This window comes from Oncorhynchus nerka, linkage group LG20, assembly GCF_034236695.1.
Source record: "Oncorhynchus nerka isolate Pitt River linkage group LG20, Oner_Uvic_2.0, whole genome shotgun sequence".
NCBI classification, from domain to species: Eukaryota; Metazoa; Chordata; class Actinopteri; order Salmoniformes; family Salmonidae; genus Oncorhynchus; species Oncorhynchus nerka.
Window position 1 is genome coordinate 18,973,204 of NC_088415.1, and position 24,041 is coordinate 18,997,244.

Here is a 24,041-nt window from a genome sequence, read left to right on the forward strand (position 1 = left end):
CTTTGAAGATGCAAAATATTTTTTTATTGTGAAACAAACAAGAAATAAGACAAAACATGTAACTATTCACCCCCCTATACATCTACTGGGATTTTTGCCCATTCTTCAATGCAAAACTGCTCCAGCTCCTTCAAGTTGGATAGGTTCTGCTGGTGTACAGCAATCTATTAGTCATACCACAGATTCTCAATTGGATTGAGGTCTGGGCTTTGACTAGACCATTCCAAGACATTTAAATCTTTCCTCTTAAACCACTCCGTGTTGCTTTAGCAGTATGCTTAGGGTCATTGTCCTGCTGGAAGGTGAACCCCCGTCCCAATCTCAAATCTCTGGAAGACTGAAACAGGTTTCCCTCAAGAATTTCTCTGTATTTAACGCCAGCCATCATCCCTTCAATTCTGACCAGTTTCCCAGTCCATACCGATGAAAAACTTCCCCACAGCATGATGCCACCACCATATTTCACTGTGGGGATTGTGTTCTCAGGTTGATGAGAGGTGTTGGGTTTGCGCCAGACATAGCGTTTTTCTTGATGACCATAAAGCTCAATTTTAGTCTCATCTGACTAGAGTACCTTCTTCCATATGTTTGGGGAGTCTCCCACATGCCTTTTGGCGAACACCAAACGTGTTTGCTTTTCTTGAAGCAATGGCTATTTTCTGGCCACTCTTCCGTAAAGCCCAGCTCTGTGGAGTTTACGGCTTAAAGTGGTCCTATGGACAGATATTCCAGTCTCTGCTATGGAGATTTGCAGCTCCTTCAGGGTCATCCTTGGTCTCCTTCTTGCCTCTCTGATTAATGCCCTCCTTCGCCTGTCCGTGAGTTTTGGTGGGCGGCCCACTCTTGGCAAGTTTGTTGTGGTGCCATATTCTTTAAGTGTTTTAATAATGGATTTAATGGTGCTCCGTGGGATGTTCAAAGTTTCTGATATTTTCTTATATCCCAACCCTGATCTGTACTTCTCCACAACTTTGTCCCTGACCTGTTTGGAGAGCTCCTTGGTCTTCATGGTGCCGCTTGCTTGGTGGTGCCCCTTGCTTAGTGGTGTTGCAGACTCTGGGACCTTTCAGAACAGGTGTATATATACTGAGATCATGTGACAGATCATGTGACACGTAGATTGCAGGTGGACTTTATTTAAGTAATAATGTGACTTCTGAAGGTAATTGGTTGCACCAGATCTTATTTAGGGGCTTCATAGCAGAGGGGGTGAGTACATATTTACGCACCACTTTTCCCTTTTTTATCATTTTTTTCACTTCACCAATTTGTATTGGTGTATTTTGTGTATGTCCATTACATGAAATCCATGTAAAAATCCATTTAAATGACAGGTTGTAATGCAACAAAATAGGAAAAATGCCAACGGGGGTGAATACTTTTGCAAGGCACTGTAACGCCATTTCACCACCACATGTGAACTTGCAGTTAGATTTTCACATGTGAATGTTTCATACATGTGAAACTGCAAATTATATTTTAAAATGTAAATGGTTTTCACATGTGAACTTGCAATTCCACATGTGAAAGTGAGACTTTCATATGTGGAGTTTTTTTATATTTGAAAGTGCAAATGTCATTTTTAAATGTGATTTTTATATGTGAAAATGCAAATTACATTTTCACGTGATTGATTTTTGCATGAGAAAGTTTCACATATGCAACTGCAATTTACGTGAGCTGACATGTGTTAACACAATTTAAAATATGAAATTTAACCTCAACATGTGAAAACAGCAATTTCACATGTGAAAATGTGATTTTTTGAAAAATGTGTCTTTAGTAGTAGTAATGTCTATGTTAATGTTTAAAGTATTTTTTTTGTAATGTATTTTTCTTTTTGTGTCGGACCCTTGGGAGACTAGCTGTCACCATTGGAGTCGGCTAATACAAATCAATATCAAACAAAAAATCATGTTTTATTTGATTGTTTGGCCTTTTCTCCCTTTCCTGTGTGTGATAACAGGAACTTGGGGTTGAGCCACCCAGGGCTTTACACTCAGTTATCAGCTCTCACTCAGCCTGGCAGCTGCCACTCACACACACCATAGAGAGAGAGACTAAAGAGTAGGGTTGAGTGGACAGAGTCATTGAAGTGTTTAAGTAGTAGTGGCAATAGTAGTCACATTGAAATGGAGGATTTTTGTTAGGTTAATCCTGGATTTGAGTTTAATCTCCTAAAAAATGGGTTTCATTTTCCCTAAGTGATCTCTAATGTATATGTTTGATGACCACTGTAACACGGTGCCCTTTTCGTGACATGTCCACATGCAACTGAGAGTGGCTTTAATGGAATGTAATGGTTTTGGGGTTTTAATTTTGATTATAAGTGGGATTCAAATTCAATGTTTCTCTCTCTTTCTCTCTCTCTCTCTCTCTCTCTCTGTCTCTCTCTCACTCTTTCTCTCTCTTTCTCTCGCTCTCACTTTCTCTCTTTCTCTCTCTCTCTCTTGCTCTCACTTTCTCTCTTTCTCTTTCTCTCTCTCTCTTTCTCTCACTCTGTCTCTCTCTGTCTCTCTTTCTGTCTTCAGCAGCGTCCAGCTTCAGTTTCTGCCGTGCGTCCCTGGAGCACACAGTGTCTGTAGAGGAGCTCAGCTACCAGCTGCCTCGTCGGCCAGGGGCCAGTCTGACCTGGCACGATGGGAGGGGGCAGAAGAACACACACACTGTCAAACTACTGCAGCAGCCTGGCACAGAGGGCATACAGGTATTATAATGGGCATGTGCAGACACATGCACAGACATACACATACACAAACGCACACTCACACACACACTGTCTGGGCAGTGCAAGATGACGATTTAGGCACCAGCACTATGAGAAAGATCAGAGAAAATAACACGTCCTTAAACATAGAGAGATCTAAATCAAATCAAATGTATTTTTTTTAGCCCTTCGTACATCAGCTGATATCTCAAAGTGCTTATACAGAAACCCAGCCTAAAACCCCAAACAGCAAGCAATGCAGGTGTAGAAGCACGGTGGCTAGGAAAAACTCCCTAGAAACCTAGGAAGAAATCTAGAGAGGAACCAGGCTATAATGGGTGGCCAGTCCTCTTCTGGCTGTGCCGGGTGTAGATTATAACAGAACATGGCCAAGATGTTCAAATGTTCATAAATGACCAGCATGGTCAAATAATAATAATCACAGTAGTTGTCGAGGGTGCAGCATGTCAGCACCTAAGGAGTAAATGTCAGTTTTTGCATTTCATAGCCGATCATTAAGAGTATCTCTACCGCTCCTGCGGTCTCTAGAGAGTTGAAAACAGAAGGTCTGGGACAGGTAGCACGTCCGGTGAACAGGTCAGGGTTCCATAGCCACAGGCAGAACAGTTGAAACTGGAGCAGCAGCACGGCCAGGTGGACTGGGGACAGCAAGTAGTCATCATGCCAGGTAGTCCTGAGGCATGGTCCTAGGGCTCAGGTCCTCCGAGAGAAAGAATGAAAGAGAGAATTAGAGAGAGCATACTTAAATTCACACAGGACACCGGATAAGACAGGAGAAGTACTCCAGATATAAAAAACTGATCCTAGCCCCCTGACACATAAACTACTGCAGCATAAATACTGGAGGCTGAGACAGGAGGGGTCAGGAGACACTATGGCCCCATCCGATGATACCCCCGGACAGGGTCAAACAAGAAGGATATAACCTCACCCACTTTGCCAAAGCACAGCCCCCACACCACTAGAGGGATATCTTCAACCACCAACTTACCATCCTGAGACAAGGTCGAGTATAGCCCACAAAGATCTCCGCCACGGCACAACCCAGGGGGGGGGGCGCCAACCCAGACAGGAAGATCATCTAAACACATGCTTTATAGAACAGTAGCACTGCCTTGTGTCTCTCATTATGGAGTCTCAACAGCATACTACAAAGGATGTTTGGTTGTTCTTCCCTCCTCATCACAAGGGCTGCTACAGCCTCAGAAACCCACAAGAGAGATGATTGATTAAAAAACAGGTAATGAATGAATGCAGATGAATGAATGTGAATGAATGAATTCATCTGAATGCAGATGAATGCAGGTACAGAATCCTCTCTGGGAGAGAGAAGAATAAAGGAGTGTAGTGCTATCCCACTGAGCAAAAGTACGTTGAATTAGAAAGAAAGTCATTAACTTTTGTTTTGAGTGTAAAATTTAAATTATTTGATTATGTCACCATTATAACCAATTTTCAACATTGATAAAACGTGTATAAAATATGTTGAATTTGTACCTTTGAAACAACGTCAGAAAATATAATTGCCTAATTAAAATACACAAAGTAAGCAAAACAATAAATACATCATTCCAACATTACCTAAAATTATGAATAAGATACTAATGAGATAGATCTACAGTATATAATCAATATAACAATTGAGATTTACAATATATGACATTAATGAGCGAGCTAGGACGGACAATCTTTTCAGTACTTTTGAAATGTTCAGCAACAGAATTCAGAACATGGGCCGTTCTTACATATTCTCCCTGTACACCAAGTCAGAACCATAAGATACATAATAGGGGCATATAAGCAGACAATGAAAGCTCTTGCAATATTCAATTATGACATTTCTCTAAAACAGTCTATAGGCTACATGTGCACCACCACCAGTAGGCTAAGTTCTGAGGGGGAAAGGGACCAAATTATTAGGGTGAGACATTTGAACTACTAACAGCTTACTACCCAACATATTACTTTCTTAGCTGCAGAATACATATCCTGGCATATTACATCATTTATGCAGCAGCATACAAGACATATCTTTGAACTCGTTGTTGTGCTCACTTAAACAGGAAGGGGGTGTGGCAGTCCTTGTGGGCAAGATTTGTCATCAAACTTTGTCATCAAAGTCTGGCATTCTCTGGATTTATGGTGCTTTCAAGACAATTGGGAACTAGAGAATAAAACTAGATTGAATCATGACATCATTGATCTTCAGGTAGGAAAGTCAGAGCTCTAGAAAGAGGCCTGAGTTCCTGACTTGGAATTCCGAGTTGGATGACCGTTCAAAACGTATTTTCCTAGTCCGAGCAAATTATTTTCAGGGTTCGCAGTTGTCTTGAACGTAACTGAAGTTGTAAATCAAATCACTTCCGAGTTCCAGTTGTTTTGAATGCAGCAGAAGTCATGCTGAATGGATAGCATGGCTAATGATGTATTCAGACCTTTCTGGCCCATGGTGTTGTGTGTAAATGTTTAGAGACCCTTTCAAACAGATGTTTTAAATCCTTAAACCCAGACTTGGACTACACACCCTCTCCACCGAATAGCAGGCAGGGGAAGCAAAATAGTGGTTGCTTTGTAATGCTTGCAGCCACTGATTCCTTCCAAACCACTCAATGTTGACTTAGCGATTTCCGACTTGTTGTGTAATGTACAGTATACAGTTGAAGTCAGAAGTTTACATACACTTATGTTGCAGTCATTAATACTCCACAAATTTCTTGTTAACAAACTATAGTTTTGGCAAGTGGGTTAGGAAATCTACTTTGTGCATGACACAATTATTTACAGGCAGATTATTTCACTTATAATTCACTGTATCATAATTCCAGTGGGTCAGAAGTTTACATACACTAAGTTGACTGTGCCTTTAAACAGCTTGGAAAATTCTAGAAAATGATGTCATGGCTTGATAAGCTTCTGATAAGCTAATTGACATCATTTGAGTCAATTGGAGGTGTACCTGTGGATTTATTTCAAGGCCTACCTTCAAACTCAGTGCCTCTTTGCTTGACATCATGGGAAAATCAAAAGAAATCCTCAGAAAAAAGGCCTCAGAAAAAAATGTAGACCTCCACAGGTCTGGTTCATCCTTGGGAGCAATTTCCAAACACCTGAAGGTACCACATTCATCTGTACAAACAATCATACGCAAGTATAAACACCATGGGACCACGCAGCCATCATACCACTCAGGAAGGGGACGCTTTCGGTCTCCTAGAGATTAACATACTTTGGTGCAAAAAGTGCAAATCAATCCCAGAACAACAGCAAAGGACCTTGTGAAGATGCTGGAGGAAACAGGTACAAAAGTATCTATTTCCACAGTAAAATGAGTCCTATATCGACATAACCTGAAAGGCCGCTCAGCAAGGAAGAAGCCACTGCTCCAAAACCGCCATAAAAAAGCCAGACTACGGTTTGCAACTGCACATGGGGACAAAGATCGTACTTTTTGGAAAAATGTCCTCTGGTCTGATGAAACAAAAATATAACTGTTTGGCCATAATGACCATCGTTATGTTTGGAGGAAAAAGGGGGAGGCTTGCACGCTGAAGAACACCATCCCAACCGTGAAGCACGGGTTGGCAGCATCATGTTGTGGGGTGCTTTGCTGCAGGAGGGACTGGTGCACTTCACAAAATAGATGGTTTCATGAGGAGGGAAAATGATGTGGATATATTGAAGCAACATCTCAAGACATCAGTCAGGAAGGTAAGCTTGGTTGCAAATGGGTCTTCCAAATGGACAATGACCACAAGCACACTTCCAAAGTTGTGGCAAAATGGCTTAAGGACAACAAAGTCAAGGTATTGGAGTGGCCATCTCAAAGCCCTGACCTCAATCCTATAGATAATTTGGGCAGAACTGAAAAGGCGTGTGTGAGAAAGGAGGCCTACAAACCTGACTCAGGTACACCAGCTCTGTCGGGAGGAATGGGCCAAAATTCACCCAACTTTTATTGTGGGATGCTTGTGGAAGGCTACCCGCAACATTTGACCCAAGTTAAACAGTTTAAAGGCAATGCTACCAAATACTAATTGAGTGTATGTAAACTTCTGACCCACTGGGAATGTGATGAAAGAAATAAAAGCTGAAATAAATATAAACTATTCTCACATTTCACATTCTTAAAAGGAAGTGGTGATCCTAACTGACCTAAGAAAATTTTTACGATGACAAAATGTTAGGAATTGTGCAAAACTGAGTTTAAATGTCTTTGGTGGTGTATGGTGTATGTAAAAGAATAGGTGTTTGTTAAAGAATAGGACTAAATCAAATCAAATCCAAACTTTAAATACACTTTAAATAAAGTTTTATTTGATTTAGTCCTATTCTTTATCATAGATGTTTGACTGCGATGGAGACGTGAATCCAACATATCAATGATTAATTTGTAGACAAACTGGAATTAAAGCCAGACTAAGTCAGTGGTACAGATGGAACTATCCAAGCGGAATATACATCTCCTTCAAATGTTGATATTCGGTTGTGTTGACAACCAAACACAATTCAATATCACTTAAGATAATTGCATTTTAAATGATCTTACAGAGTTTGAAATTCTAGTCCTATTGTATTGTCTGTGTTGAGCTGAATTCAGGGTTGAATTGAAACTATAGCCCTATATACTACAGTGTACAGGGCTAAATAGCATCATTGATGATATACTGTATGAGTGATATAGTATGGTTACATTTCATTTGCTCTCTTAAACCTACCCTTTGCAATGACATCGATAGCAACAGTGGAGATCTCTCAACAATCATTGTCATGATAGCACATTGGTAATTGTTAGAGACAATTAGCATAGCTAAGCAGGGCTGGGCTTCGTCAACACCCTGGATGTGAGACCAAAATGTAACTGTAGATAGATCAATTCTCCAGTTGGAGGTTCTGCTGGGCCATTATTTATTTCCTGAAAGTGGATATATTGTTGAAAATCTAACATTGTTTTAAAGGTACAAATTCAATACTTTTTATATAAGGTTTGTCAATGTTGAAATGCGGTTACCATGATGGCATGCTCCTGTGGTTGATTATGTGACCCTGCATAGTAAAGACACACTCACTCTCTCGTGCAATATGGAACCCCATCTGTGCGCTTCTAGAACAAAACAAAGGCAAAAAAGCATTCTATTTTTACAGTGCCTGACCTAAAAGAGAGCATGACATAACAACACACTTCCTGGTTGCCCTGTAAGACAACACACTTCCTGGTTTCCCTGTAAGCCAAAGGAATCATGGGAGGAAGGAGGTTCTTTGTTCCATTTCTCCAAAGCCCTTGAGAAACTGTTGGCGTCAAGAAAGTGCAAACACACACCACCACACTGTTTAATAATTCACAGCTACTCTAATCCCTAAGACAGGTCTGAAAGGCTTAATCAAAGATGGGTTATGAAGCTGTTTCCACGTAAATATATAGAGGATTTATCATTATAAACCTTGTCTATGGTACGGAGAACATGCTGTAGGATTTCCACATGACTTTGAGCAACAAGACTCACTATGTATTATTCAACAGTACAGAGACAGAGAGCAGTCTTTGTGTGCATGTGTGTGGGTGTGTGCGTGTCCGTGTGTGTGTGTCCAGCTATCTGTGGAGAGATGATTAGATTATAGCCCATTAAGTTGGTTTAACAGAGATCAGCACTAATAAGGAAATAAGTTTAGTAAAACAACAGCCTAGACACAGACACGCACACAAACATACATAAACACACAGACACGCACACAAACATACGTAAACACACAGACACACACACAGTGAATGTTGATAAGGTAGGGCCAGAAGACACTGTCTAATTTTAAGAATATTTTTTCACACATCACATGCTGACACACTGATCATAAGAAACAACACAAAAGATGAAGAACTGATACTACAGCTCTATTCTAATTGCTCAACGGGGTGTTGGGGTTTATTTTGGATCATCTGCATGGTCAACAGTTACTCCTTCAGAATGGAACACTAATCAATGAAGAAGAAAAATAGCTTGTCCAGTTGTGTATGAGGAGACTGTTGGTTTGGTGGTTGGTTGGCTGGTTCTAATGAGACCGTTGGTTTGGTGGTTAGTTGGCTGGTTCGAATGAGACCATTGGTTTGGTGGTTGGTTGGTTGGTTCTAATGAGACCATTGGTTTGGTGGTTGGTTGACTGGTTCTAATGAGACTGTTGGTTTGGTGTTTGGTTGGTTGGTTCTAATGAGACTGTTGGTTTGGTGGTTGGTTGGTTGGTTCTAATGAGACTGTTGGTTTGGTGGTTGGTTGGTTCTAATGAGACCATTGGTTTGGTGGTTGGTTGGTTCTAATGAGACCATTGGTTTGGTGGTTGGTTGGCTGGCTGGTTCTAATGAGACAGTTAGTTTGGTGGTTGGTTGGCTGGTTCTAATGAGACCATTGGTTTGGCGGTTGGTTGGCTGGTTCTCATGAGACCGTTGGTTTGGTGGTTGGTTGGCTGGTTCTAATGAGACAGTTAGTTTGGTGGTTGGTTGGCTGGTTCTAGTGAGACTGTTGATTTGGTGGTTGGTTGGCTGGTTCTAATGAGACCGTTAGTTTGGTGGTTGGTTGGCTGGTCCTAATGAGACCGTTATTTTGGTAGTTGTTTGTCTGGTTCTAGTGAGACTGTTGGTTTGGTGGTTGGTTGGCTGGTTCTAATGAGACTGTTGGTTTGGTGGTTTGTTGGTTGGTTTTAATGAGGCTAGTTTGGTTTTATTCAATATTCGTTGTAGTTTGTCAGCTATGTCAACTCACTATGTCAACTCAGCTATGTCAACTTCACAGATCTTCATTGTAAAGGGTTTAAACACTGTTTCCCATGCTTGTTCAATGAACCATTAACAATTAATGAACATGCACCTGTTGGAACGGTCGTTAAGACACTAACAGCTTACAGACGGTAGGAAATTAAGGTCACAGTTAGGAAAACTTAGGACACTAAAGAGGCCTGTCTACTGACTCTGAAAAACACCAAAAGAAAGATGCCTAGGGTCCCTGCTCATCTGTGTGAACGTGCCTTAGGCATGCTGCAAAGAGGCATGAGGCCTGCAGATGTGGCCAGGGCAATAAATTGCTATGTCCGTACTGTGAGACGCCTAAGACAGCGCTATAGGGAGACAGGATGGACAGCTGATCATCCTCACAGTGGCAGACCACGTGTACAACACCTGCACAGGATTGGTACATCCGAACATCACACCTGCGGGACAGGTACAGGATGGCAACAACAACTGCCCAAGTTATACCAGGAATGCATAATCCCTCCATCAGTGCTCAGACTGTCCGCAATAGGCTGAGAGAGGCTGGACTGAGGGCTTGTAGGCCTGTTGTAAGGCAGACAAATCCACCGTCGCTGACCAGACAGGACTGGCAAAATGTGCTCTTCACTGACGAGTCGCAGCTTTGTCTCACCAGGGGTGATGGTCGGATTTGCGTTTATCGTCGAAGGAATAAGTGTTACACCGAGGCCTGTACTCTGGAGCGGGATCAATTTGGAGGTGGAGTGTCCTTCATGGTCTGCGGCGGTGTGTCACAGCATCATCGGACTGAGCTTGTTGTCATTGCAGGGAATCTCAACGCTGTGCGTTACAGAGAAGACATCCTCCTCCCTCATGTGGTACCCTTCCTGCAGGCTCATCCTGACATGACCCTCCAGCATGACAATGCCACCAGCCATACTGCTTATTCTGTGCGTGATTTCCTGCAAGACAGAAATGTCAGTGTTCTGCCATGGCAAGCGAAGAGCCCGGATCTCAATCCCATTGAGCACGTCTGGGACCTGTTGGATCGGAGGGTGAGGGCGAGGGCCATTCCCCCCAGAAATGTCCGGTAACTTGCAGGTGCCTTGCTGGAAGAGTGGGGTAACATCTCACAGCAAGAACTGGCAGATCTGGTGCAGTCCATGAGAAGGAGATACACTGCAGTACTTAATGCAGCTGGTTACCACACCAGATACTGACTGTTACTTTTGATTTTGACCCCCCTTTGTTCAGGGACACATTTTTCCATTTCCGTTAGTCACGTCTGTGGAAATTGCTCAATTTATGTCTCAATTGTTGAATCTTATGTTCATTCAAATATTTATACATGTTAAGTTAGCTGAAAGTAAACGCAGTTGACAGTGAGAGGATGTTTTGCTGAGTTTTAGAAGTTTGAAAAACAAGGAGATGGGGCAGAGAAGGAGTGAAGAAGAATAATAATATGAAGGGAGAGAGATGAGGGATGCTGTTAAAATATGGTGGAAGAAAGGAGATATTATATTATAGGAGCCTACGGTGTGAATACTGCAGCAGGCGTATATGAAGACGTATTGTGAGTGATAGAAGTAGAGGTAGAGGTAAGGACTGGGGAGGTGTGAGGGCACATGAAGGACGATGAGACTCATGTCTGTGAGGGACTCTGGGGTGGAGAGACAGATTAAAGGGATGATTGAATAATGACATGACAGTAGAGGAGGGAGGGATGAAAATGTGATTAAGACAGGGGGACAGAAAAAGAGAAAGGGGAGAGGGAGCACAAAAGAGGGGAGAGACAGAGGAAGAGGTTGGAGAGGAAGCTGAGAGAAGAGGGGAGAGACAGAGAAATAAGAAGCTGAGAGAAGAGGGGAGAGACAGAGGAAGAGGAAGGGAAGGAAGTTCTAATGAGACCGTTGGTTTGGTGGCTGGTTTGCTGGTTCTAATGAGACCGTTGGTTTGATGGTTGGTTCTAATGAGACCATTGGTTTGGTGGTTGGTTCTAATGAGACCATTGGTTGGGTGGTTGGTTCTAATGAGACCATTGGTTTGGTGGTTGGTTCTAATGAGACCATTGGTTTGGTGGTTGGTTCTAATGAGACCGTTGGTTTGGTGGTTGGTTCTAATGAGACCGTTGGTTTGGTGGTTGGTTCTAATGAGACCATTGGTTTGGTGGTTGGTTCTAATGAAACCGTCGGTTTGGTGACTGGTTGGATGGTTCTAACGGAACCATTGGTTTTGTGGGTGGTTGGATGGTTCTAATGAGACCATTGTTTTGGTGGTTGGTTGGCTGGTTCTAATGAGACCATTGGTTTGGTGGTTGGTTGGTTCTAATGAGATCATTGATTTGGTGGTTGGTTGGCTGGTTCAAATGGGACCATTGGTTTGGTGGTTGGTTGGTTGGTTCTAATGAGATCATTATTTGGTGGTTGGTTGGCTGGTTCTAATGAGTTCGTTGGTTTGGTGGTTGGTTGTTTGGTTCTAATGAGACCATTGGTTTGGTGGTTGGTTAGTTCTAATGAGACCATTGGTTTGGTGGTTGGTTGTTTGGTTCTAATGAGACCATTGGTTTGGTGGTTGGTTGGCTGGTTCTAATGAGACCATTGGTTTGGTGTTTGGTTGGTTGGTTTGTTCTAAGGAGACCATTGGTTTGGTGGTTGGTTGGCTGGTTCTAATGAGGCTAGTTTGGTTTTATTCTTTATTCTTTGGAGTTTGTCAGCTATGTAGATGTTTGAGACAGAGAAAGAGAGAGAAGGAGTGAAGAAGAACAATATGAAGGGAGAGAGATGAGGGATGCTGTTAAAATATGGCGGACTCTGATGCTACAGAAGAAAGGAGATATTATATTATAGGAGCCTACGGTGTGAATACTGCAGCAGGCGTATATGAAGACTTATTGTGAGTGATAGAAGTAGAGGTAGAGGTAAGGACTGGGGAGGTGTGAGGGGCACATGAAGGACGATGAGACTCATGTCTGTGAGGGACTCTGGGGTGGAGAGACAGATTAAAGGGATGATTGAATAATGACATGACAGTAAAGGAGGCCTGAAAATGTGATTAAGACAGGGGACAGAAAAAGAGAGAGGGGAGAGGGAGCACAAAAGAGGGGAGAGACAGAAGAAGAGGTTGGGGAGGAAGCTGAGAGAAGAAGGGAGAGACAGAGGAAGAGGAAGGGGAGGAATCTGAGAGAAGAGGGGAGAGGCAGAGGAAGAGGAAGGGGAGGGAGCTGAGAGAAGAGGGGAGAGACAGAGGAAGAGGAATCTGAGAGAAGAGGGGAGAGACAGAGGAAGAGGAATCTGAGAAAAGAGGGGGGAGAGAGGAAAAGGAATGGAAGGAATCCGAGAGATGAGGGGAGAGACAGAGGAAGGGGAGGGAGTCTAGAGAAGAAGGGACAGACAGAGGAGGATGAAGGGGAGGGAGCTGAGAGAAGAATAAGAAGAGAAACAGAGTGATAGACAGTGGAGAAGAAGAGAAACAGGGTGATAGACAGTGGAGAAGAAGAGAAACAGTGGAGAAGAGAAACAGAGTGATAGACAGTGGAGAAGAAGAGAAACAGGGTGATAGACAGTGGAGAAGAAGAGAAACAGTGGAGAAGAGAAACAGAGTGATAGACAGTGGAGAAGAAGAGAAACAGAGTGATAGACAGTGGAGAAGAAGAGAAACAGAGTGATGGACAGTGGAGAAGAAGAGAAACAGAGTGATAGACAGTGGAGAAGAAGAGAAACAGTGATAGACAGTGGAGAAGAAGAGAAACAGAGTGATAGACAGTGGAGAAGAAGAGAAACAGAGTGATAGACAGTGGAGAAGAAGAGAAACAGAGTGATAGACAGTGGAGAAGAAGAGAAACAGAGTGATAGACAGTGGAGAAGAAGAGAAACAGAGTGATAGACTGAAAGAAGAAGAGAAACAGAGTGATAGACAGTGGAGAAGAAGAGAAACAGAGTGATAGACGGTGGAGAAGAAGAGAAACAGAGTGATAGACAGTGGAGAAGAAGAGAAACAGAGTGATAGACAGTGGAGAAGAAGAGAAACAGAGTGATAGACAGTGGAGAAGAAGAGAAACAGAGTGATAGACGGTGGAGAAGAAGAGAAACAGAGTGATAGACGGTGGAGAAGAAGAGAAACAGAGTGATAGACAGTGGAGAAGAAGAGAAACAGAGTGATAGACAGTGGAGAAGAAGATAAACAGAGTGATAGACAGTGGAGAAGAAGAGAAACAGAGTGATAGACAGTGGAGAAGAAGAGAAACAGAGTGATAGACAGTGGAGAAGAAGAGAAACAGAGTGATAGACTGAAAGAAGAAGAGAAACAGAGTGATAGACAGTGGAGAAGAAGAGAAACAGAGTGATAGACAGTGGAGAAGAAGAGAAACAGAGTGATAGACAGTGGAGAAGAAGAGAAACAGAGTGATAGACAGTGGAGAAGAAGAGAAACAGAGTGATAGACGGTGGAGAAGAAGAGAAACAGAGTGATAGACAGTGGAGAAGAAGAGAAACAGAGTGATAGACAGTGGAGTAGAAGAGAAACAGAGTGATAGACAGTGGAGAAGAAGAGAAACAGAGTGATAGACTGAAAGAAGAAGAGAAACAGTGATAGACAGTGGAGAAGAACAGTGATAGACAGTGGAGAAGAAGAGAAACAGAGTGATAGATGGAGAAGAAGAGAAACAGAGTGTGGAGAAGAAGAGAAACAGAGTGATAGACAGTGGAGAAGAAGAGAAACAGAGTGATAGACAGTGGAGAAGAAGAGAAACAGAGTGATAGACAGTGGAGAAGAAGAGAAACAGAGTGATAGACAGTGGAGAAGAAACAGAGTGAACAGAGTGATAGACAGTGGAGACAGTGGAGAAGAGAGAAACAGAGTGATAGACAGTGGAGAAGAAGAGAAACAGAGTGATAGACAGTGGAGAAGAAGAGAAACAGAGTGATAGACTGAGAAGAAGAGAAACAGAGTGATAGACAGTGGAGAAGAAGAGAAACAGAGTGATAGACAGTGGAGAAGAAGAGAAACAGAGTGATAGACAGTGGAGAAGAAGAGAAACAGAGTGATAGACAGTGGAGAAGAAGAGAAACAGAGTGATAGACAGTGGAGAAGAAGAGAAACAGAGTGATAGACAGTGGAGAAGAAGAGAAACAGAGTGATAGACTGAAAGAAGAAGAGAAACAGAGTGATAGACAGTGGAGAAGAAGAGAAACAGAGTGATAGACAGTGGAGAAGAAGAGAAACAGAGTGATAGACAGTGGAGAAGAAGAGAAACAGAGTGATAGACAGTGGAGAAGAAGAGAAACAGAGTGATAGACAGTGGAGAAGAAGAGAAACAGAGTGATAGACTGAAAGAAGAAGAGAAACAGAGTGATAGACAGTGGAGAAGAAGAGAAACAGAGTGATAGACAGTGGAGAAGAAGAGAAACAGAGTGATAGACAGTGGAGAAGAAGAGAAACAGAGTGATAGACAGTGGAGAAGAAGAGAAACAGAGTGATAGACAGTGGAGAAGAAGAGAAACAGAGTGATAGACAGTGGAGAAGAAGAGAAACAGAGTGATAGACAGTGGAGAAGACAGAGAAACAGAGTGATAGACAGTGGAGAAGAAGAGAAACAGAGTGATAGACAGTGGAGAAGAAGAGAAACAGAGTGATAGACAGTGGAGAAGAAGAGAAACAGAGTGATAGACTGAGAAGAAGAGAAACAGAGTGATAGACAGTGGAGAAGAAGAGAAACAGAGTGATAGACAGTGGAGAAGAAGAGAAACAGAGTGATAGACTGAAAGAAGAAGAGAAACAGAGTGATAGACAGTGGAGAAGAAGAGAAACAGAGTGATAGACAGTGGAGAAGAAGAGAAACAGAGTGATAGACAGTGGAGAAGAAGAAGAGAAACAGAGTGATAGACAGTGGAGAAGAAGAGAAACAGAGTGATAGACAGAAGAAGGAGAAGAAGAGAAACAGAGTGATAGACTGGAGAAGAAGAGAAACAGAGTGATAGACTGAAAGAAGAAGAGAAACAGAGTGATAGACAGTGGAGAAGAAGAGAAACAGAGTGATAGACAGTGGAGAAGAAGAGAAACAGAGTGATAGACAGTGGAGAAGAAGAGAAACAGAGTGATAGACAGTGGAGAAGAAGAGAAACAGAGTGATAGACAGTGGAGTAGAAGAGAAACAGAAGGGAGCGTGTCGACTGAGGTGCAGAGGACAGCAGGCTATAGGGAGGAGGCTAAATATCCTATTGTTGAGGGGTGAGGGAGGGAGGGAGGGAGGGAGGGAGGGTGAATTTTAAGGAGTCCCTCTGCTCTAATCCCTGATTCAGCTCCACTGGGAAACTGAGGACACACACACAGACAGAGCGTGCAGAGTTGCTGAGACACAGAAGGACAGCTAGAAAGGAGAGGAGAGGAGAAGAAGAAAGGCACAGGAGAGGATATGGAGGGGGAGAAAGAAGTATGACAAGATGGAGGGAGGGGGAGAGAACAAGGAATGATACACTACATGACCAAAAGTATGTGGACACCATCTCATTCCAAAATTAGGGGCATTAAATGTAGTTGGTCCCCACTTTGCTTTTATAGCAGCCTCTACTCTTCTGGGAAGGCCTTCCACTAGATGTTGGAACTTTGCTGCTATAACAGCCTCTACTCTTCTGGGAAGGCCTTCCACTAGATGTTGGAACTTTGCTGCTATAACAGCCTCTACTCTTCTGGGAAGGCCTTCCACTAGATGTTGGAACATTGCTGCTATAACAGCCTCCACTCTTCTGGGAAGGCCTTCCACTAGATGTTGGAACATTGCTGCTATAACAGCCTCCACTCTCCTGGGAAGGCCTTCCACTAGATGTTGGAACATTGCTGCGGGGACTTGCTTCCATTCAGCCACAAGAGCGTTAGTGAGGTCAGGTGCTGATTTTGTGCGATTAGGCCATGCAGTCGACATTCCAATTCATCCCAAAAGTGTTCAATGGGGTTGAGGCCAGGGCTCTGTGCAGGCCAGGCAAGTTCTTCGACACCGATCTCAACAAACCATTTCTGTATGGACCTCGCTGTGTGCACAGGGGCAGTGTCATGCTGAAACAGGAAAGGGCCTTCCCCAAACTGTTGATACAAAGTTTGAATCACAGAATCGTCTTGAATGTCATTGTATGCTGTAGTGTTATGATGTCCCTTTCCTGGAAATAAGAGGTCTAGCCTGATTCATGAAAAACAGCCCCAGACCATTATTCCTCCTCCACCAAACTTTACACTTGGCACTATGCAGGTGTGGCAGGTAGCCTTGTGGTTAGAACATTGGGCCAGTAACTGGATCGAATCCCTGAGCTGACAAGGTAAGAAACTGTCATTCTGCCCCTGAACAAGGCAGTTAACCCACTGTCCCCAGTAGGCTGTCATTGTAAATAAGAACTTGCCTGGTTAAATAAAAAAAATGCATTTGGGGAGGTAGCTTTCTCCTGGCATCCACAAAACCCAGCTTTGTCTGTTGGACTGCCAGATGGTGAAGTGTGATTTATCTCTCCAGAGAACATCAGCCAACACTTGCACATGGTGATCTTAGGCTTGTGTGTGGCTGCTCAGCCATGGAAGCTCCTGATGAACGGTGCTTGTGATGACATTGCTTCCAATGGCAGTTTGGAACTTGGTAGTGAGTGTTGCAACCAAGGACAGATGATTTTTACGCGCTTCACTACTCGGCGGTATGTCAGTAGAGAGAGTCAGAGGAGGGGGAGAGTAATGGACTTGAAGTAGATGAGGTGAAAGACATTGAAGAACAAAATGAAAAAGGAAGGAAGAAGAGGTGGTTGGAGGATAGGAACAAAGGGATCCAGAGAGAAGAGTCCAGAGAGAGAAGAGAGAAAAAAGGGAATAGAGATGAATGAATACAGGAATTAATCAAAAAGACGAGGGGAGTATGGCGTGACACCCACAAGACCGATAAGGAATATACTTTTTACTCAGCCCGCCACACTGAATACTCCAGGTTAGACTACTTTTTCATGTACAGTGCAGATAGACACAGGCTTAAGGATTGTAGGATCGGGCAGAGTGACTTATCAGATCATAATGGATTTGACCTAACTCTGCACCTTGATAGCAAACCAAGAAATACTATATGGAAACTTAATACAAGCAAGCTGAATGATCCAGCATTCAAGGAATCAATAAAGACAGAATTGAACATCTATCTGGAGAATAATGATAATGGGGAAGTATATCCTGCTATATTGTGGGATGCAGCTAAGGCAGTTATTAGAGGGAAGATCATAGCCACATCATCTCTCAAGAAAAAGATTAAAGCACAGAAACTGCTGAAATGACAGGAAACCCTAAGAAACTTAGAACGTTCTCATAGTCAATACAAAGACCCTCTTATATTACGAGACATTCAAAAGGTAAAACAGGAAATTGACCAGATTTATAGAGAAGAAGTAGAGAAAAAGCTTATGTTCCTGAAACAACGATATTATGAAGCAGGCTCAGGATGGAGCATGGAGACTCAGGAAACAACCAGCACAGAATACCATTTTCAAAATAAAAGACCCCAAAACAAAAAAGATCACATGCAAATGAGATGAAATACAGAATGCATTTGAATCATATTACACAAATCTGTACAAGCAACCAGAGAAGGCAGATGCACAGACAATAGAGCACTTTTTGAACTCACTTGATCTCCCCTCAATCGGGACAGAGCAACATGATAGACTAACTTTAGAAATATCCACGAAGAAATTAATAAAGCAATATCTCAACAAAAAGTCAACAAGTCTCCAGGCACTGATGGCTTCCCTTCAGAAATATTAATCAGCCTAGATGCAGAAAAAGCATTTGATTCAGTGGGATGGGATTACTTATTCCAAGTTATGGAAAGATTTGGTTTCAACAAAGAAGTGATACAGTGCATCAAAACACTGTATTCATGTCCGACCGCTAGAATAAAGATAAATGGACATTTGACACGAACGATAAAATTAGAGTGAGGTGCAAGACAAGGCTGTAGTCTTTCACCCACGCTCTTCTCCTTGTACCTCGAACCATTAGCACAGGCAATAAGACAGGACCCAACCTTAGAGGGAATAACAATAAGAGGCAGTGAACATAAGATATGCATGTATGCTGATGACGTTCTGTTATTCCTTAAAGACCCAGGCTCAAGTGTATCTAGATTGATGGATGTTTTACAAACATTTGGAACATATTCAGGGTATGTGCTTAACGTACGCAAGACCGAAGCCCTAGTATATAATTATACCCCACAGGAAGAGCTGAAGAGTAGGTATAACTTCACCTGGACCTTTTCATTCGTTAAATATCTGGGAGTAAATTGACCAAAAGATACTCCCAAACTTTATTGCATGAATTACGATCACATTAACAAGAAAACATATGAATTCCCTTCCCTTAGATCTTAGTAGTAGAATTGAAACAATCAAAATGAACATCCTGCCAAGGTTACTGTATTTGTTCTAATCACTGCCCATAGAAATCCCACCTAAACAGTTTAGGGAATGGGATAAACGGATATCAAGGTATATCTGGAACAGTAAGAGACCAAGAACTAGATATACAACATTACAGTTACCAAAAAACTGTGGGGTTATGGCCTTACCAAACCTAAAATATTATTATGTGTCAGCCCAATTGAGACCCCTGGTGTGTTGATGCATCTCAGAATACGAATCCAAATGGAAAGACATTGAGACTACTTTGACAGAGATACCCATACAGTCAGGTTTGGGAAATAAGGACATGGTAAAAGAAATATACAATAGACAAAATCAGTGGATTAATTTCTCTCTGAAGACATGGTTTAGGGTAGTTAAGCAAAATAATTTAGACAGAGAGATCAAACTGCTGAGTTGGCCCGCATACGACCCCAGCTTCATCCCTGCAACTCAGGACAGCAGGTTTAAACAATGGACGCAGAAAGGCATCACATCATTCAGTACAATTATAAGGAATGGGAACCTAGATAACTTCCAGGACTTACGTAAAAAACATGGTTTGGATAAACAAGATTTTTACAGATACCTACAAGTTCGACACTATTCCTTAAGGGAGATAAAAGTGACTGACCCTCGAGCACCTCCAAAATCAATCCAAGTATTCACTAACGCATACAACTTGGGGAGAAACAAAAAAAACGATTTCAAATCTCTACTTGGGTATTCAACCCTCAAAGAAACATTCTACAAACTATATTAAAAAGAAATGGGAGGAGGAACTTAACATTGAAATAACTGATGAAACATGGTTGAACATATTAGAGACTCAACAAAGCTCCACCAACTCAAGGTCATGGAGAGAATTCTGTTGGAAGAATGTTATACGTTTCTTCATATCACCTAAACTGAAATCAAAACAGACTGGCTCACTACACCCTTGTTGGAGAGAATGCGGTCTATTGAGGGTGGACCACTCTCATATCTTTTGGACTTGCCCCGCAATCGAAACTTACTGGGGAGAAATAAGATCTAACATTGGAAAAATTATGGAATTTGACATAGAACAAACATTAATTTCTTTGTACATGGGTGAAATACCTGATGACTTACACAACAGAGAAAAGTACCTCTTGAAGGTCCTACTAGCAGCCAGTAAAAAGGCTGTCACTAGGAAATGGCTATAAGACCCTCCCACAGTGACACAATGGATAGACATTGTAGAAGAAATACACCACATGGAGCGTTTGACCTTTGCTTTAAGAACTCAACAGGAGAGAGGTCAAGAATACTGGGAAAAATGGGTTTCGTACTTGGAAAAGGTCTAACTCAAAGATGTCAATGTAACTAATATGATGATATGATGATGAAGGTATGAAGTGCACTGTAACTGACAGATCTTTTTTAGTTGTTATTTTATTTGACTTTATTTGTACTTTCTTTGTGTTCCTACAATTTAAAAAAGTATATATTTTTTAACGACGAGGAGAACATGGGAACACATCTAGGCTGCCTTTCTTGGGGACAGCCGAATAACCGATGAAGGTTCAAGATATCTCCTTTTTTGTAGACACAATCTTTAAATTTAATACCATCATCCACAGAAGCTTCTCCCTTTCATCCTCCCCATCTCATTCCCCCCTCTGAATGGGACAGTCAAGCAGGCCATTCATGCTACTGCTCCACCCATTCACACCTCCCTCTTTCTGGTGTGTAAGGATAGGTTCTGTGGTGTTAGACAGAGGTACATTTCTAGGGGTTAAGGTTGAGCGCTTACAGCACAGAGCTGGCCCACTGGCCGAGAGGAGATAGAGCTTGATGGATGGCTTCAAAACCAGAGGAGTGATGAGGGAAGGATGGAGGGAGGGAGGCAGAGAGAGACGAAAGAGAAGAAGAGGAGATAAAGCCTGATGGATGGTCATGAAATGAGAGGAGTGGAGAAAAGAGGAGGGAAGGAGGGTCTCCTCTTTCCATTTCCACTCTGTCTGGTCTGCTGATGATGAAGGTCATTACTCACCATATTTGAGCCTCTGTCAAATTATAGATAGCGCTCTCTCTCTCTCTCTCTCTCTCTCTCTCTCTCTCTCTCTCTCTCTCAATTCAATTCAATTCAATTTCAATTGAAAGGCTTTATTGGCATGGAAAAAATATGTTTACATTCCCAAAGCAAGTGAAGTAGATAATAAACAAAAGTGAAATAAACAATAAAAAATGTACAGTAAACATAAATAAAGACATTACAAATGTTATATTATGTATATATACAGTGTTGTAATGATATGCAAATAGTTAAAGTACGAAAAGGAAAATAAATATACATAAATATGGGTTGTATTTACAATGATGTTTGTTCTTCACTGAAATCTTGCTGCTGTGATGGCACACTGTGGTATTTCACCCAATAGTATTGGGAGTTTATCAAAATTGGATTTGTTTTAGAATTCTTTGTGGGTCTGTGTAATCTGAGGGAAATATGTGTCTCTTATATGGTCATACATTTGGCAAGAAGTTAGGAAGTGCAGCTCAGTTTCCACCTCATTTTGTGGGCAGTGTGCACATAGCCTGTCTTCTCTTGAGAGCCAGGTCTGCCTTCAGCGGCCTTTCTCAATAGCAAGGCTATGCTCACTGAGTCTGTACATAGTCAAAGCTTTCCTTAAGTTTGGGTCAGTCACAGTGGTCAGGTATTCTGACACTGTGTACGCTCTGTTTAGGGCCGAATTGCATTATAGTTTTTTTGTGAATTTTATCCAATGTGTCAAGTAATTATATTTTTGTTTTCTCATGATTTGGTTGGGTCTAATTGTGTTGCTCTGCTGGGGCTCTGTTTGTATTTGTGAACAGAGCCCCGGGACCAGCTTGCTTAGGGGACTCTTCTCCAGGTTAATTCCTCTGTAGGTGATGGCTTTGTTATGGAAAGTTTGGGAATCGCTTCCTTTTAGGTGGTTGTAAAATTTAACGGCTCTTTTCTGGATTTTGATCATTTGCGGGTATCGGCCTAATTCTGCTCTGCGTGCATTATTTGGTGTTTTACGTTGTACACAGAGGATGTTTTTGCAGAATTCTGCATGCAGAATTTGTCCCATTTTGTGAATTCTTGGTTGGTGAGCGGACCCCAGACCTCACAACCATGAAGGGCAAGGGATTCTATAACCGATTCAAGTATTTTAAGATCCTGATTGGTATGTCAAATGTTATGTTCCTTTTCATGGCATTTTGGTTGGATAGGTTTCAGGTCATGAAGGCTGTTCAAGTCCAGGGTGGAGTGGTGGGCCAGGTAGACATTAGGTTTTGAGGTACAGTCTCTCGAAATGCTCGCATTCACCCACTGTATGGTGGCAGGGTGAATGTGTTTTCGTGGTAGCAGTGTGGAAAGTGGAAGAAGCTTTTTCAATCACTCCCTTGAGTGCTGTGGCCACCCTTTCCTGCTGTGGCCACCCTTTCCTGCTGGGCCCTCAGGCCATTTGTGCCCATGTGAACCACTCCACCCTGGACTTGAACAGCCTTTACGACCAGGTCCACCTCTACAAAGCAGCAATCCCAACTTTTGCCAGAACCCTGAAGGACGATTCCCTCAACAGCAGCCCCAACACCTCACACAGGAACAACAGAGCAACGGACACCCCGCCCAGACCAGCGAGACACCCTCCCAGACCCACTCTTTGACTGTCTCACTCTCTGACTGTCTCAATCTCTGACCGTCTCATTCTCTGACTGTCTCTCTCACTGACCGTCTCCCTCTCTGACTGTCTCGCTCTCTGACTGTCTCGCTCTCTGACTGTCTCGCTCTCTGACTGTCTTGCACTCTGACTGTCTGATTCTCTGACTGTCTGACTCTGACTGTCTTGCTTGCTGACTGTTTGTCTTTCTCTGTCTCCCTATCTCTGTCTCTGCCTTTCCATTGACACAAGGCACAGTAGTGATAGCCTTGTCTTAATTAGTTAACCAATTCTGTCAGTCAGAGTGGCTAATCTACAAGACTAAATACAGCCTTACTATTGACTCTTTGTCCAGTACGAAGCCTCCTCTCACTGAAGGGAGAGAAAGAGCCAAGATAGCTTTTCACACACACACTCCAGTTAGATCATCCAAAAAAGCAAGCATTTTCACACCTTTCCAAACTGGATCTCAATTAAGGGTGAGCTGTGTAGTGAAGAGATGTAGGCTATTAAAATGGCTTCAGCGCATCATTGAGCAGGGAGTGAATTATGTGTGTGATTACAGGAATGGCCGTAGTGCTACAGTACACACTACAAGAGCATACATATGGAAAGTGTGTGTGTGAGCACTGTATACTCAGATTAAGTTATTTTCAATTAAGGCTTACATACCAGAATGCACTTCAGCCTTGTTCACATTGACAATTTGAAGTGACTCATATCCTTTTTTTTTGCATATCTGATTCAAATCTGTTATTTTTCCAGCAGTCTGAACAGCCTAAAAGCACATGGAATCCGATATTTCAAAGCCAAATTTCAAACCACCTACAAAGGTGATACAAATCGGATTACTGGCCATGTGACTTCTGACTGAATGGTCAAATCTGATTTATTTGCCCTCAAGTGGTTTTTAGATGTCATTTGGCATATTGTGTTGCTTGCTAGCTACTCTGTTGACAGTTTGACAATAACTTGTGGTCGCTAACTAGCTTATTAATTGTTTACAAACAAATGAGTGAATATGCTAGAAAGCTAAACAGCTAGCTAGTTGACTGCTGTAGCTAGCAAAAAAGGACTTGTTTTGAAAGTTGGATCATCTTATCCTTCAAGGCTTTGAAAGTGTTCTTACACTATGATATTGAACATTCAAAGCAAATGGGAAACGTCCATGAGAGGATATTTTCCCGAGAGAGTGCGGACTAACTGTTCAGTGTTGAGCAGTTAACAAAGAAACGGGTCCTTCTATATGCTTCATTTAGAGCTTTTTTTATGCCAACTTTAGTTGTGATATAAACGTTAGGTTATATGTTTAGACTTTTTATACATTCTAAGGCTGCATGATCCGGCTCTAGTGATGATTTGAAAAAGGTTGCATGCAAGGCAGGAGCTCTGCTCTGTTTGTTGCACAGGCTGCACACACTTCATCTCTCATTGAAACTTGGACAAGCATCTGATAATATTCTCACCCATCAGACTATTGTTAGTTGAATCTGGTCTTTATGTACTGCATA

General features: G+C 42.3%; 1 protein-coding gene across 1 annotated transcript in view; it reads left to right on the forward strand.

Annotated features, from left to right (window-relative positions):
* The window catches only part of samd10b (sterile alpha motif domain containing 10b), a 157,080-nt gene that overhangs the window by 86,413 nt on the left and 46,626 nt on the right, over positions 1 to 24,041 (forward strand). Inside the window, exon 2 of the mRNA XM_029621489.2 lies at positions 2,532 to 2,707. Coding sequence (XP_029477349.1) covers positions 2,532 to 2,707 — 176 coding nt within the window. The remainder of the gene's footprint in view (positions 1 to 2,531; positions 2,708 to 24,041) is intronic.